Below are 15,862 nucleotides of genomic sequence, written 5' to 3'. Positions count from 1 at the left end.
CCCCTATGGAGATTAGGGGGGAGGGGCTTGGCGTAGGGATGATGAGTCACTCATTGGCCACGCCCCAGGGACACAGTTATACGACTCGGCCTCTCGGCCTGAGCCTTTCACTGTTGCCTGGGAGAAATGAGTAATCCACTGGGGTGACCTATTTCCCCCCCCCACACAGACGAGCGAGGGCGGGCCTGCCTTCTGTCAGAGTGGAAAAACCGAGCCAGGGGCTCTCCTCTGTTCGCGTTCAGGTCCTGTCCCAGAATCCTCTGCTTTCGTTGTGGGGGGTTAAGCTTTACCGCCGTCTCGTTTCACACTCTCCCCTGGCTTCTAGTCTGATGTGGAATGAAGGTGAGAGAAAAAGATTATTTTGAATTGAGAATCTCCCTACTGGTCTGCATCACTGTACTGTGTATCACCAGAGGGGGGTTGAAACACAAAGGATACTTTTCTCATTTTCTAGGGATTCCCTGTGCTATCACAGCGTCTCCTACTCTATCTCTTTTACAAGGCTGTAGCAGACTGTGACATTCATAACCCAGACAGGAGACTGCTGTAAATCTCTGTTTTTTGTTTCTAAAATTAAGCCCTGGAGTTCTTAGTAACCCGAAGAAATGTCATGGATAAAATTGAAAGTAGAGATTTCATTGACAGTTAAGTGAAGTGCAGTGAGACAGTCTACTTGCATCTGAAAAATCTTCAAAATCACCTACCCCACGTTTGAAGCTAAAAATAGTGCAGAGTTTCTTTTCAGCTCAATCCCATTTTGATACAAGTTTTTGATACAGCATATTGGTTTTATTTCATTTTATACGCTAACATGCTGCAAGTTAGCTTGGGGATTTTTGTTTTAGTCACAGCATAAACTTTAGACACAACGTGTTTTTAAGATCTTCTAGAAACTGTCACTCATTTTTCCTCTCCGTCTCACGGGTCTTCTTGACTTGTCTTTTATGGGGCCTGCTGTCAGTGTGGCCCTGGGGCTGCCCGAACCCACCAGCACACCGCCACCCCCCCACCCCCCTCTGATCCTCCCACCTGTGTCTTGGATCTTTGACTCCTTTACCTGCTGCCAGAGTCATTGTGTTCCGCTGGGCGCCTCACCCTGACAGCTGAAATATTAAAAGATTTAAAAAGCGCCCTGTAAAGCCCTACACTGCAAAACAAAGTCTGTCTTAAAAAGTGTTTCTTGTCATGAGTCTTAAAGTCTTATCTCAAGTAGAAAAAATAGCTTGTTTTAAGTTGTTGTTTGCTTACCCTGATGGCAAATCTTGAAATTATTGCAACTGTCTAACTTCATTGGCAATATTTTTGGTAATATTTAGAAATCAAGTCATAGAAAAAAGATTTTAAGTCTGAATATAAGACTAAAATACTTGTTGAGACTGTCTTATTTTTTGGTTTTTGCAGTGTAAACCACAGCCAAATTATTTGTTTCTCCCACCACCAGGGGATACCTTCCATGTGGAGGAGCGGATATCAGCTGTTAAGGCACATAAAAAAATAAAAAGAGTAGTCACTAAACTTAACCAATAAACACAGAAGTTGTGAATTTTGTAATGCTAAAGACCAGTGTCTGGGACAGCGTCTCCTAACTCTTTAAAGCATAATTAGATGCTTCTAGCTTTTTTCCACACAGTTTAACCCTATACCACTCCTTAATTACCCAACCACATTTCTCTAGTCCTACTCTATTCAGTCCTGTTATTACCTTTCTTTTAACAGAGGGTTTGCAAGCCCTTGATTGACAGGTTAGTGCAATGATAGCTAGATTTCAGGTATTTTGTTTTAAACATCCCTAGAGGATATCCTTTTGTTGTTTACCTAAGTGTTTTGCCCTCTGTGTGGCTACTGTGTCCTGTCTCCTCAACATTTCTGCCATCCTCCTTGCTGTTTCTAAGTTCCAAAATGTTGTGAAAGCTGATATTTTATACCAGCTCTTTTTATGGAATGTTCAGTATGTTTCATAAATCAAAAATAAATTAAATATTTCAAAGCCCCTTGTGACTAAACCATAATGCTCTAAAAATGGTACCTGATAAATGATACATATTAAAATGTTCCTGAGAATAATTTCCTGTAATTTAATAATTAGCCTATTTAATGGCCCTTGGTAATTTGTATTGTTGGATGTGCTGGATAAGACAGCGTTATTGTCATGTCACATAATTAACTTTTTTAGATTTAAAATGGGTAATGTTTAATGGTTAAAATGGTTTTTGTAATGTCAGTGGTATGCAAGTTAACCGTTGTGTTGTCATATGGGTCAAAAATCACCCGCCACTATGTTTAACAGCAGATAAAACCAAGTTGAATTTTCAAGTTGAAATTCAGTTGAGCTGCCTAATTTTCAGGGTTCAGTTGAGGCGGGTCATTTTTAACCCTTGGGGACATGGGGAGTATACAGAATGTTAAGACTAGACAAGGGTTAAGCAATGTTTCCTGGAATGAGACCCCATACTCAGGGTGCCAATTGGTGTGGCTGTTGTACTATTAACCTCTGCTTGCAGCAGTTCTCTTTCTTCTTGAAGTTGGGATGTGAACTCTTGGTGAGACACTGAGACATGAACAGGCCTGTTTTTTGCGGTTTGTGTTAGTATTTGGGTGTGGTCATTTTGAAACAGATTGAAATGGAAGAGATTTCTCAGTACTGCTGATCTGACACCTAGTTGCTTACACTTTATCCCACATCAACCAGCCTCAGCATGTGGTAGCCTATTTTGGTTTGCCAATTCTACTGTAACCACAGCACCATATACACCAATATAGCATCTGCACCTGTGCAGGAAACGTGACAGCTACCTTGTGTTCTGTACAATGCTGCAGTCATTCGATACACTGATGTGAGTCGGTGACTATTTCCCACACTACTGTGCTACAGCAGCACTAGCTGGCATTAGCAATAAGAGAAGGGCCACTGCCAGTGCCTGGTGGGGCAGACTGTAGCCTAGTGGCTAAGGTATATGACTGAGACCTGGAAGGTTGGTCGCTCAAGCCCTGGCCACAATAAAATACACCCAAGGCATTGCTCCAGGGGTATTGTCCCCTGCTTAGTCTAATCAACTGTAAAGCTGCTTTCACATGATCAGCGTCAAATGCTATGCACAAGGCCAATAAGACTACACATGAGAAGAATTGAGTGCCGCCAGTTGTTGAAGCTTGTCGCCATCCATCCAGGAAGCTGTTAGCTAGTTAAACTGTAACAAGCTGCAACATTAGGGGATAGTAGTAGGTTGTCTGTGGTTATACACAAAGTGCTGGAACCCTCTTGTTTTTATTATTATTCTTTTGTATTATTCTTCCTTAAAATGGAATGGGCAGCAAAAACCTACGGTCCTAGAGGTATGACAATTTGCAGATATGTTCCTATCCTCCCCCACCGTACAAATCGGGTTGAAATTTTGGAAGAGCCATCTGTGTGATAGTCTCTACCATCTGTGTGATAGTTCCAAAAAAGTTATCTTAAAAAATATGGCCGCCATCAACCAATCCGATATCAGGCTTAGTAATGGCCAGCTATGTGAAACTTGGTGTGTAATGAATGAAGGATTTGGTACTCTTGTGTAAAATTGGGGACAAGTCGGCCATTAGGGTTTTATGGTACATCTGAATCAGGCTCCATTACTGATTGTACAATGACCATTTGTAATCACATGATTGATTAAAAATGTTCTGTGTTAATATTCATTACTAGAGAAATAAATGGCCCTGCCATTTAATTTACTTTGTTGCATATTGATCAACTTCAGTTTTATCATACTCCAGAAGGCAGAATTTTAAAATTAAGATGAGTCATTCCCTTTTCAGTGGTTTTACTGTATAATCTCAGTAGCACGAATGTGCTTATCTACACTTTCAACATGTTGAGTTGGCTGAACTGCCTAGATTTGCATGGAAGCTAGCCTGACATTTACATTTTAGAACATTTTTTGAGCTTCCAATTTATTGTCAGAAGAGAGAAAAAATAAAGATATAAATGTAAAAGAAATATATATAAGCTACTGTGTGCTGTCAAGAATCCATCATCAAAATCTGTTGTGTAATGTGGCTTTTTAATCAGAATGAGTCTGTAGATATTCATGAATTCATATTTCATCATTGCTGTGATAATGTAGAATTATGTGTCAGTACCATAATTGTGCAACCTGGATAAACTATCAACCCACTCCCTGTGTGCTTAAAATAGGGTTATGCTATGGGAGACTGCACCCTGCCAAAGCTCTGGTTTATTGTGGTAGCACAGACATATTACCTTATTATTAGCATTTGGCAGATGCTCTTATCCAGAGCGATGTACAGTTGATTAGACTAAGCAGGAGACAATCCTCCCCTGGAGCAATGCAGAGTTAAGGGCCTTGCTCAAGGGCCCAACGGCCCTGCGTGTCACAGTCATGTACCTTAACCACTACGCTACAGGCCGCCCTAGAGAATTCACTCACAAGAGAATACCCACAAACTCCCACACACACTCATACTCGCATAGAAGCCCACCTACACACACACAATCATGCACACTCACTCAGTCTCTCTCTCACACACATTGACATACACCCATGCTGAGTAATATTTCTGTTGGTTATAGCCCAGGTGAAAGAGTCAATGATTGCTAATTGCTCTGGTAGTTGTCTGGTGCAGAACCAATGAGCTTTTGTCCATATCTGAATCTGATTTTACAGGCATGCCAAAGTTAAAAATCCTCAAATGTAATATTACCTTGACACTTATTGCGAGGCGTCCAATCTTATCAGAAAATGGCCAATGAGGGGGCAGGTTTTTTGTCTTAGTCCAGAATGCTAATTTTTGGTGATATTGGCATCAAATTTTGTTCAGTGGTTTGGCTTTATTCTGTTTCCAAATGCACAAGCCACAGCCACAATCATCTGTATCCACTCAAAAACAGAAAATATTTTCAATGAGAACACTTCCGCTGTGTTTGAGCTTCTGTAACTTTGTTTTTATTAATTTTGAGTAGTTCTGTAAATACCTTTCAGAAGAGTCCAGGATTATGCCGGTAGTCAAAAGGGTTCAAAAATAGTAACCATTCCATTTTGGGTATGTCACTTTCAAGCTTCTGTTGTGTTGTGAATTCATTTTGGTTACAGCCAAACTTAATGTGCTGCATTTGTGAATAAAAAAACCTGCATTTTCCTGTACTTCAAAAAATGAATGTTAATTGAATCCAGGCCTCTGTGATGATAAAGCAGACCCCCTTCCACCCCCTTCTACCCAGATGGTTCCTGGTGCTCCGAGTCCCCAAAGGTGGTGAAGCTTGGGGTGCTACCGGTGAAGAGCATGCTCGCTGTGGAGGACCACGTTTGGGCTTCTTCTGGTGGCCAAGTCTTCATCATCTGCACCAAGACTCACGCCATTGAGGTACTGTCATTTCTCAGGTTCCTCTTCAGGTCACCTCTGAACCTGTCATGCTTTTAAGATACGTGTAATCCCTCTGTCTTTGTATTTCAACCCTTGTACAATGAATTAAGAATGCAAGAATATACACATGCGGCTTTAACTGCAGTATGGAGAAGAATGTGGATATATATTAGGAGGATATTTTTGATAGTAGGTTTTTAGAGCTCAGTTTTTTTGCCAAGAAAGCTTGCTGTCCTGAAAATCTTTCTCATTATCATTGTGTGCCGGCAGCATTGCGTAATCGATGGCTTTCTTTAGCAAAAGGAGTGGGTGTAAGAGAATTCAGATGCTCTTAGCAGATGCTGTCAGCATAGTTCACATTTTTGTCTCTGCGTGCTAGCGCATAGAGGTATAATATTGCAGCTTCCCACATTTCCCAGTTTGATGGGATGTCCTAGGGCCATTTAGATTCATTCTGAGCTTGTTTACTCTACTGTAAATTATACAAGTGCAAGATATTATCTGAGAGTGATAAACGCCAAGAAAAAAAGGTTATCACTGGTGTTATTTCTTTCTTGGAACAATTTCTTTTTTTTCATCCCCAATTTCAAATGCCCCATGTCAACTGCTTGAACGTCTTTTTTTATTTTATTTGTGTGGGGGGCATTTTGGCAAGCTGTCTCCTCATAGTGCAGCCAACTGCCTGAAGGGGGGGCAGTTACTGCGGCACCCGCTACTACACCCGCTACTACAGACTGGTTGCAGGCATCCTTTCGACTAAAGAGAGGTGCTGTTGTACAGTGAGCCAGGGATGGCCTGCAAACTGAAACCCGGCCTCCCTTAGCTATACTATGGTCAACCATACATGCCCCCCTATGTGTTTGTCAGCTACCTGGGAGTAACACCAAATTGGGGGGTGTATCACTGCACTTTGTGTGCACCGGCTGCATAGGCCAATGCTAAACAATCAAAGTGTAGCGTTATCTTGAGGAAATGTGGGAACTGATTTGGGAAACTGACTGTGTCTATATCTCGTGTCGGCCTGCTCTGGGACTTCCTATGAACCCCTAATGGCAGATGCGATTTGTGCATTACATCTCCCTTTACAGACGGATGTGACACCAGCATTTGATGATATGACTGTTTTTCAAGACACATGACCTTTGCATTGTGATTCCTAGGCCTTTCTATGGGTTTTCTATAGGATGCCTATAATGGGTTAACATATAACTGAAATGAGAGTGCTACAACCCGCGGATGTTGGGAGAAAACCAACACTCTCTTCAAAACGGAAATAAGTGTTTTCAATGAATGTTTGGAGCACAGTCTTGGACTGACCTGAAGTCCTTTAATTAAGGTGATTAGCAAGTTATGTGCTCTCGGGTCAAAGGACTGTTTTAATTTTAAATACTGGGAGGGGAAAAAAAAACAAGCCACCAGTTTTGCAAGCAGAGAATGAGGATGTTTTGCCCACAGGCTTCCTCTGGTTTAGCCACGTGTACCTCATCAATCTCCTTCTTCATATGACTGCTCACTGACGCTGGCCTAAGTAACAGACTCCAGGAGGCAGTATCTACATTTTTTAATCAGACCTGGGTCAAATGCGTTTTTGTTGCAAATACTTATCTGTGCTCGATTGATCTTGCCTGCTGCAATTGAGCCAACCAAGAGGACCAGAAAGCAGGGTTGACACTTTGAGAGCATTTCAAAGCTTTATACCAGACAAGCTCAGTAAATCATAGAACAATATTTGAATCCAAAACAATTATGTATGTGACCCGAGTCTGGTTAGAATCAGGATTTCTTGAACAGAAATATGACAGCACAAATGTGTGCTGCATTCAACACCAAGCCCAGTTTGCACACTCTCTAAACATCATTCCTAATTGTAGGAGCAGGTTTTCAAAGGCCTTTTGAGCTTCTACATAGAGGATATTTTTTAGCATTTACAGTAAATATGGTTGTTCCGGACTCGAGACGTTTCAGTTTTGATTTCAGAATAAAAAAGGGAAGGTATCCATCTGCAAATTACTTGTGGAAGGAACTGCACATTTTCCGATGGACAGATTTGGCCTGCTTTTTTTTAGCCTTCCCTGCTGTCACCGTAACATCTGTTGTTTGCTGGTTGGATGCATGAATGAGGGTTGATCTTGACTGATTATCCACCCTAGATAATATTACCACAGAATTAGCACTCTGTTTTAACCCTGCCCACACAGAGCCTGTTTGAATTCAGCCCTCCTAGTTGCATACCCCCCATGGCCTATATTAGCCCCGGAGTAGTAAAATGTCCTATGCTGTATTTTGTTAAATACATATTTTGAGTAGGAATTCACTTTAGTTGTTTTATGATGTATGATTCATTAACAGAAATGACAGTTAAGTAAGTAGACCTTCCTATTCATGCTGATTTCCTTGGTTTGATGAGGTGTATGATAGTAATCATGGTTAGTATGTATGTGTTAAGATGTTACATTTTAGCATGTAACATATCCATGCCTTTCTTCCCATGCTCTCATTGTTCTTGCACTTGGAAATGTAACAAAAAGGTTTCCAGAAAACTTCCAGAATTTCTTTCAGAAATACTTTTACATGGCTCAGGCTTTCTCTGGAGATGCTGTGTTCAGTTCCCTCAAGCTGTTTGCTAGTTTGATGTGGGTTGCAAAAGTTCAGATATAACTGAAGAAAACATTTTATGTCTTCCATTTAAAATGTGTACTTTATGAGTACTTTACGTTTTTTTAACGTATTCTTGTATGTGTTTGTGTGTTTTCTGACTGTTCACTCTGGCGGTGTCTCCCGTGCATGTGAGACTATTATGGCATGCGTTCGTACGCTTGCAGGACATTTCTGGAACGTGACCTGGCGGGTTTTCACTTCATCGCACTCTTACTAATGTTGTTTGGCCTGATCTGAGTGATGTCACGCTCTATGACTTTTTCCCTAATTGCGTGAGGGAAGGGAACACGTCGAGACCCAAAGGGGACATTCCTCTTTCAAGAGCTGGGGAGTTGAGTCATGTACCCACCATGCCCCTCTCCACACCTGTCGTCCTGGAATAGCAATGCCCCGGTTTCCTCTCCAGCGTGCGGTGACTAATAATCCCGTTCCTATGGCTAAGCTCATTAGGGGACCGCCTGTCTTCTGCTCCGGGAGCCACTTGTGTCCTGTTGGCAGAGGACAAAAAGTGGCTTGACAGCGGGAGGTGGGACACGGGCCTGTCCCACACGCTAACCCCTTCCTCCCCAGCTGTACTCAACTGTACAGGCAACTTGTCACTTCAGTCACTGGATTGAACTGAACCGACTCAATCCAGCATCCTTTTTTCCTCTATAAGAGATGAGGACAAGGATTCATTCTAAATACATCATTACCTTTCACTCCCAATTAAGCATTCTTTTTTTACTCTTCATAAACATTTCACTAATTTAACGCCTAAACTGTTTGCAAGCATGAAAAGTCAAAACCTTGCCCGCAATTTTAGCTGAAATAGGAGGATGAATGGATGAAAGTCGATACATTCAAGGCCCAAGACGGTATGCAGTTGAGCCCATTGCAGTGTGCGTGGAGGCCCCCACCACGTTCTCCCACTTGAGTCAAGAAAGCCAGCGGAAGGGTTGGAGGAACCTTCGCTGTGGCCTGAGCTTCCCCTGAGACATTTTCTGACCTCTGCAGGGTTCCCAGATTCACAGTCTTCTCTGCAAATTAGGATACGGTTTAGACTGAGGTAGAAAATGGCTTGCCATGGGCTGTGTATTTTTGGGATATTATTTAGCAATTGCGTGGCCGCGGATAGGCGAACTCCCTTGCGCTGACAGCACAGTTAAGAGGAGCAAGTTGTATGCGATAGGTTATGGTACTTGCTTCATTGTTCCTCCTCCATTCCTCACCTGCTGATCCACCATTGGCTTTGGGGTACCTTTGTCCACTTTTGGGCAGTTTTTTTAATGCCTTTAGGAATGTTTTTCTATTTTTTCTAGACCTGGCTACCCTGCTTCTCTCTAGAGATGACAGAAGTGTATTGTGCCACAGCTGGAATGCACACAATGTGCCTTTGGGAACTACTTCTGACACTGGCCTTCCGCAAGCAGCACAATGCTTTCTCAAGTGCAAATATTTAGTCTCTCAATAACCAATGATGTGACTGTATTTTTCTTCCTTGATGAGAGACTGTTCGTATATTAACATTGTAAAATAGTGGAAATATTTATTGAGATTATTTACACTGCATTACATGCATTTCCTGACACAATATAAAATACACTGGTCGTAGTGTTGAGATTTTTTTATAGAGCAAGCAGTGTGAGGCCAATCCCTCAGTGTTATTGTCACTGCTGCTGCTTCTACATAGTGCAAATTAACTCCTTCTCTCCCAGGGTAACACTAAAGTTGGTTATGTTTCTTCTACATTTATCTGCTTCACTCTACACTGCAAGGAGCCTTTTAGCAGTTAAAGACACTTATTTTCACACAAACTGAGCTTTCAGTTTAGTTCTGTTAACGATATGATTATCAGGACAACAATGTTGATTTTTTCTGGGTTTTCAGCTATTTGGGGCAGTTGTCCAAGCTGTGTGTATCTGAAACCGTTTGAACAAGGCAAAACCGCTTTCTTGGTGGCTCTGTGCTGTGTTTCGTCTTAAGGATGTTCTAAACTGTGTGTTTTTTGGTAAGCCTATTATTTAGTCTGTGTCTCTGACTATTTAATTTTCTCATCAAAAAACCAAGAATCAAGACTAGATACTGAGAGATTTATTTTTCCTTTACGAAGGAAGTGGGTATAATGACTTTTGGTCCCCTAAAATGGATGGACTATGTCCGATTAGTTCTCCTAAAATGGAGGGAGTATGTATAAAAATGGATGTAATTCCTATAGCGATCACCCAATATGGATTAAAGGTGGCAGTCTGCACTTTAACTTAATATTCATTGTGTCATTTCAAATCCAATGTGCTGGGGGTACAGAGCCGAAAGTACAGAAATTGTGCCGCTGTCCAAATACTTACGGACTGCACTGTATATGAATGCGTGTATATTTAATGCAGTATGTAGTGACACTCCCTCTCTCCCTGCAGAGGCAGTTGGAGGCCCACCAGGAGGAGGGCATGGTGGTGTCCCACATGGTGGTGGCGGGCGTGGGAATCTGGATCGCTTTCAGCTCACGATCCACCCTGCGCCTCTTTCACACGGAGACACTGGAGCACCTGCAGGATATCAACATCGCCACACCTGTGCACCACATGCTCTCAGGTAAGTGTGCTATACACACCTGTGCACCACATGCTCTCAGGTAAGTGTGCTGTACACTCCTGTGCACCACATACTGTCAGGTAAGTGCTGTACACACCTGTGCACCACATGCTCTCAGGTAAGTGTGCTGTACACTCCTGTGCACCTAATACTGTCAGGTAAGTGTGCTGTACACACCTGTGCACCACATACTGTCAGGTAAGAGTGCTGTACACACCTGTGCACCACATGCTCTCAGGTAAGTGTGTTGTACACACCTGTGCACCACATGCCGTCAGGTAAGAGTACTGCACAAGTATTCATGTATGCAATAAGCCACGACACTGGCCCATTAAGTTTGAAATCTAGTTCAAGTTAACTTTATTGTCATTCCAAAATGTGTAGGACATACAGGGGGACTATATAACATTTATCCAGGACCATGGTGCAACATAAAGGACAAGTATACCTACTATTAATAGTTATACAAGTATACAATGAAGCCAGAACCATTTGTAAAGCATTGTGCATTGGGAAGCACTTCCCTGACTGCTCAGTGAGACTCTTTATCTCTTGACATAAACTTAAATCTTCACATAGACTTGAATCAGGTCAAGTAAGTGTCATGGGTAATTTCCCTTTCTTTTGCTTTTTGAAATTATTTTTGAAAGAACTTTATTGTTGTGTCCATTACGGGCAGCCTCTGTGGTGATAAATGCCATAGCCTCCTGATGTGATAAATGTTTTTAATATCTACAACAGGGTTTCAGTCATAATCCTGCGATAATAAAGTCAGAAATGATATTCACCTTATAGTATTGCCCAGTGTTGGAATGAGGTTTGTGTATCCATGGTCACAGCTTTCAAAAGACCATCTGCCTCAAATTAGGTGACGTGACTACCATGCAAGCTGCCTCCTACTGTGTAATTTCAGCTGGGGAAAACATGCTGCGATTACTTTAAAGGCTTCCTTATCGACCCTCGTTAAATACCACAATCCGTGCCATGCTGTGGGGGTAACTGTACGTTTTCGTCTCAAGGCCCCCTAAAATGGCCACCCTGCGGTTTGACGACCTACCCCCTGCAGTAAAGTTATTAACGTTTCACAGCTATATCCAACACTCACTACGGGCTGTAATGATGTGAGTGTTTAACAGGATGTACGGCTAATCAGCTAGTACATAGAATCACCTCAAAATTGTGATTTATTTATATCATGGATTTTAGCTGGCTATTTAGTATGATGTCAGTGTTTGTAATACCTGCAGCGGCCATGATATTTAAAAGGATGTGTAAAGCTGAGAAATTGCATTTTATTTTTTTATTGAAATGTGAACATTGAACACAAATATGCTATTGTTTTCCCATTTTATGCTGAGGATCCACTGGGAATCCTTCACGGATCCCTTGGGGGTTCCTGCCCTACTATAAAATGGGTCTGCTGTAAACTGGGCTTGTTCCACCTCACAACGCAGCACTGAATCCAGCCACGTCCAAATTTGCTGCAAATTATTCCCCCTTCCTCTCATTCTCCCTGCGATTCTGCATGCTTATTTTTGGACTGAGGACAGATGAAGTCATCCCAGCTGCAGTAGAAAACCACCCCCACCCCACCCCTGTTTCAGTTGCGACAGCATGAGCAAAGCTGCATTGCAAAACTTGGGCTGCAACAACTGCTCAAAGCTTAGCTGTCCTTCATGCCCAGACCTGAATAGGTACGGCTGAACATTAAGCGCATAAGCACATACCAGGAAGCAGAACCGCCTTTGGCAAACTGTGCTGAGGAAAAGGCAGACGTTTCATCAGACCTTCACCCTGTCATTCAAATGTGAATTAAAGGGGAATACCCACTATAATATCCTATAGGTATAAATGTCTAAACCCTCAACTTACTAAAAGAGCACGTTTTCTGAGACCAACCCGTTATTTGAACAGAAGAATGTAAATAGAAATCTCAGTGCGTGGCAGTGTTTGCCAGTCCAGATAGCGTGCTGTTGTACCGTACGGAACCCGGCAATCGGTGGCACCAAGTCTCGCACCTTTGTGTTTCCAGTTAGGCGTGGAACTGTTCTGGAACTGCTGTTCATTGGGAGCGCTGTTTATCTCCCTGAAATGTTCTGTGCACTACATGTTCAAATAAGTTATGCCCTGCCCAGGAAAATGATATTTCCGCCAGACATTGAGAGGTTGAGATTCAACTCTGTAATGCAGGATACTGGTACCATAATGTGGACCAAAGGTTGGGTTTGTAGTGCCCATATGACATCTAAGAAGTGTTGGGCTGGAAGCTTTTCTAAATCATCCTCATATGAGCAGTTGGCTTCGAAATATTGCCTCCTTCCAACTGAAATAGCTTTTAATTAGCTGCCAGCAGAAGGCTTCAGAATGAATTCCACCACCTGATAAATGTTCACCAGATGCACTCCTGATAAACCCCTAAGTGCCCCTAAGCAGGAGATTTTGTGTGTGTGTGTGTGTGTGTGTGTGTGTGTGTGTGTGTGTGTGTGGGGCGGTCGTGGGTCGTGAGGGAGAGCTGTAGGTGGATGCTCACAGTTCACCATAGGGCACGGTGAACATGGTAATCGTTGCAGATTGACAGAGTGACTCAGTTCCGAGTCACAGAGAAGCACCTCCATCTGCAGTCGCTTGCTGTACCGTCCATCACACGAAACACCATGGAAACACGTTCAGCCTGGTACTGTTGGCTCTGGGTCTGTCTGAGCTCTTGCAGATAGGTTTTTGCTACAAATTCTGTAAAAAAAAAAAAAAAAACAATGAGAAAAAAAACAGATGGTTGCGAGGCGTTTGGACAGCTGACTTTCGGTCACATGCAGTTCCACCATGGGTGGAATGTTACTGTCAGTCTGAATAAAACGCAAAGTAAGGAAGGAGGGTTGCCTTTCTGAGCAAACAAATGCAACCCTTGTCCTCCTTCTATCTTCTGGTTCTGTATTACAGTTTATAGGTATTGATGAAAAGGCTTGCCCAAGGACAGAGCATGTGAGCTCTGTGGCAGATAGCACAAATGTTGTACAGGGGACATTCGCTGTGGGTCCTGTCTGTCCCGGAACCTGACCTCCGATGCAACCGCAACCCCACTCTGCCCCATAGTGAAATGGAATTTAATACTCAATTACATTTTTTTGTATTTTATTCATTACAATGCAAGATTGTCACAAAGCAGCTTTACAAAGAGCCCAGGCCTGAGACCCCCACAAAGCAAGACAGTGGCCAGGAAAAACTCCCTGACTAACAGGAAGAAACCTTGAGCAGAACCAAGCTCAGAGGGGGAGCCATCTGCTTCTGGCCGGCACTGGGCAAACAGTGAGTTTGACAGTAGTGGTATACATTATATGTAAATAAATTAAATTAATAAATCATTAATTATACATAATACATAATTATGCAGTCAGCAGTAATGCGGGCGTTGCACCGGACCGTTGTGGTGAAGAAGGAGCTGAGCCGGAAGGCGAAGCTCTCGATTTACTGGTCGATCTACGTCCCAACCCTCACCTATGGTCACGAGCTTTGGGTAGTGACCGAAAGAACGAGATCGCGTATACAAGCGGCCGAAATGAGCTTCCTCCGTAGGGTGGCCGGGCTCAGCCTTAGAGATAGGGTGAGGAGCTCGGACATCCGGAGGGAGCTCGGAGTAGAGCCGCTGCTCCTTCGCGTCGAAAGGAGCCAATTGAGGTGGTTCGGGCATCTCATCAGGATGCCTCCCGGGCGCCTCCCTTTGGAGGTTTTCCGGGCTCGTCCAACTGGGCGGAGACCCCGAGGGAGACCCAGAGCCCGCTGGAGAGATTATATATCTCTCCTGGCCAGGGAACGCCTCGGGATCCCCCAGGAGGAGCTAGAATCCGTTGCTGGGGAGAGGGACGCCTGGAATACCCGGCTTTGCCTACTGCCCCCGCGACCCGACTCCGGATAAGCGGGTGACGATGGATGGATGGATGGACATAATTATGCAGATGACAAATATAGATGATTCTTGGCACAAGGAGGGCAGAACTGGCAGGTTAGCTGAGGCCGGGGTCAGGTTGTGGTGTTTGAGCTACAGCCGGAGCCCGGAGCAGGGGGAGGAAGGCAGAAACAGAACGATAATAATATTGTACAAAGGGCTTCTGCTTTTGGGTACTGCCCTGGAGACCCTAGCAAGAGGCTTATTTATACCCAGCAGCAGCTGCGGCACCATGAAACGATGCGAATGTTTGCATTCCTCAGCAGGGTGGCGAGGCTTGCCAAGCAGCTCTCCTCTTTTCTCTTGCTGTTAACCAGAAATCTGGGACTGGAGCGAGAGACGCATTGTGGCCCTGGTCCTCTATAGAATGTCTATTACATAATAAATACAACCTCTGAAGGCCAATGGGCCCCCACCCCTGCTCTAACTGTATTATAAGTGGCTTATTTACCTTGAGTGTGATGCAAGATTGCCGGCCATGAACTATTTACCAGGTCTGTATGTCTCCATACCTCACATTGGCATCACAGCGTATCACTGCTTGGTTTTGCAGTCCCTGCATCTGTACTCACAGAGTGAAAAGCCGCCGTTCCGCACCTTTGAAAGCTCCGTGCATTCCTTCGTGCCGGTTTTAAGTGGAGACAAAATGACAGTACGGTATCAGTCATGCCGTTTGGTGCATAAATATGCAGTGCTGTCAACACAGCATCTGTGCTACCAGTCTTGCTGGAGCTGTCGGTCTTGCGGAGAACCTTAACATTAACAGAATGTTAATGTACTGAATTGTGTTGAAAAGGGAAATTGGCCGAAGAAAGATTGCCATATTTCTTTCCTCGGTAGAGGTCATGTTTTGTGCGTTGCTTTGCTTGGTTTCCAGGGACATAGTGTAAAATAAACCAGCGAATGAAAGCTCTAGGAAGCTCACTTTTCTTTTTGTGGAATACAATGGTATGTTCTGTGCTCATTGTATAGTTCTGTCATCATCATGTATACACAATAATGCACTCAATTTATTCCATATCTTTTTTTCACACAAGTTCTTTGTGAGAATATTCATTGAAAATCACTTTGAATGAATGATCATGTCCATATATTTCATTGTTGTGTATATTTAGAAGGAGGAGACGCTGTGATTCAATTCTTTTCATTTGTAAATCTGAAATAATATGACTTCACATGCCAAGCTGGTATTCATGTGAAGCTGTTTCTCCTTTCCTGATTCAGCCCTGAGAAATTCTTCATTTCCTCCTTCTGCTCCTCTTCCTCTGTCAACAACATGTACAACAGATGTTTATATGAGAGGTTTATATTAATTGTAATACGGTGAAT

General features: G+C 43.1%; 1 protein-coding gene across 1 annotated transcript in view; it reads left to right on the top strand.

Moving 5' to 3' along the window:
• arhgef10 (Rho guanine nucleotide exchange factor (GEF) 10) overlaps positions 1-15,862 on the top strand; it is a 93,798-nt gene that overhangs the window by 62,515 nt on the left and 15,421 nt on the right. Inside the window, 2 exon segments of the mRNA XM_061239701.1 lie at positions 5,222-5,364; positions 10,419-10,593. Of these exon segments, the coding sequence (XP_061095685.1) occupies positions 5,222-5,364; positions 10,419-10,593 (318 nt within the window).

The sequence above is a fragment of the Conger conger genome, chromosome 1, assembly GCF_963514075.1.
Source record: "Conger conger chromosome 1, fConCon1.1, whole genome shotgun sequence".
In the NCBI taxonomy this organism is placed as follows: Eukaryota; Metazoa; Chordata; class Actinopteri; order Anguilliformes; family Congridae; genus Conger; species Conger conger.
Note: the sequence above shows the minus strand (reverse complement) of the source record. Positions and strands in the feature narration are given on the sequence as shown.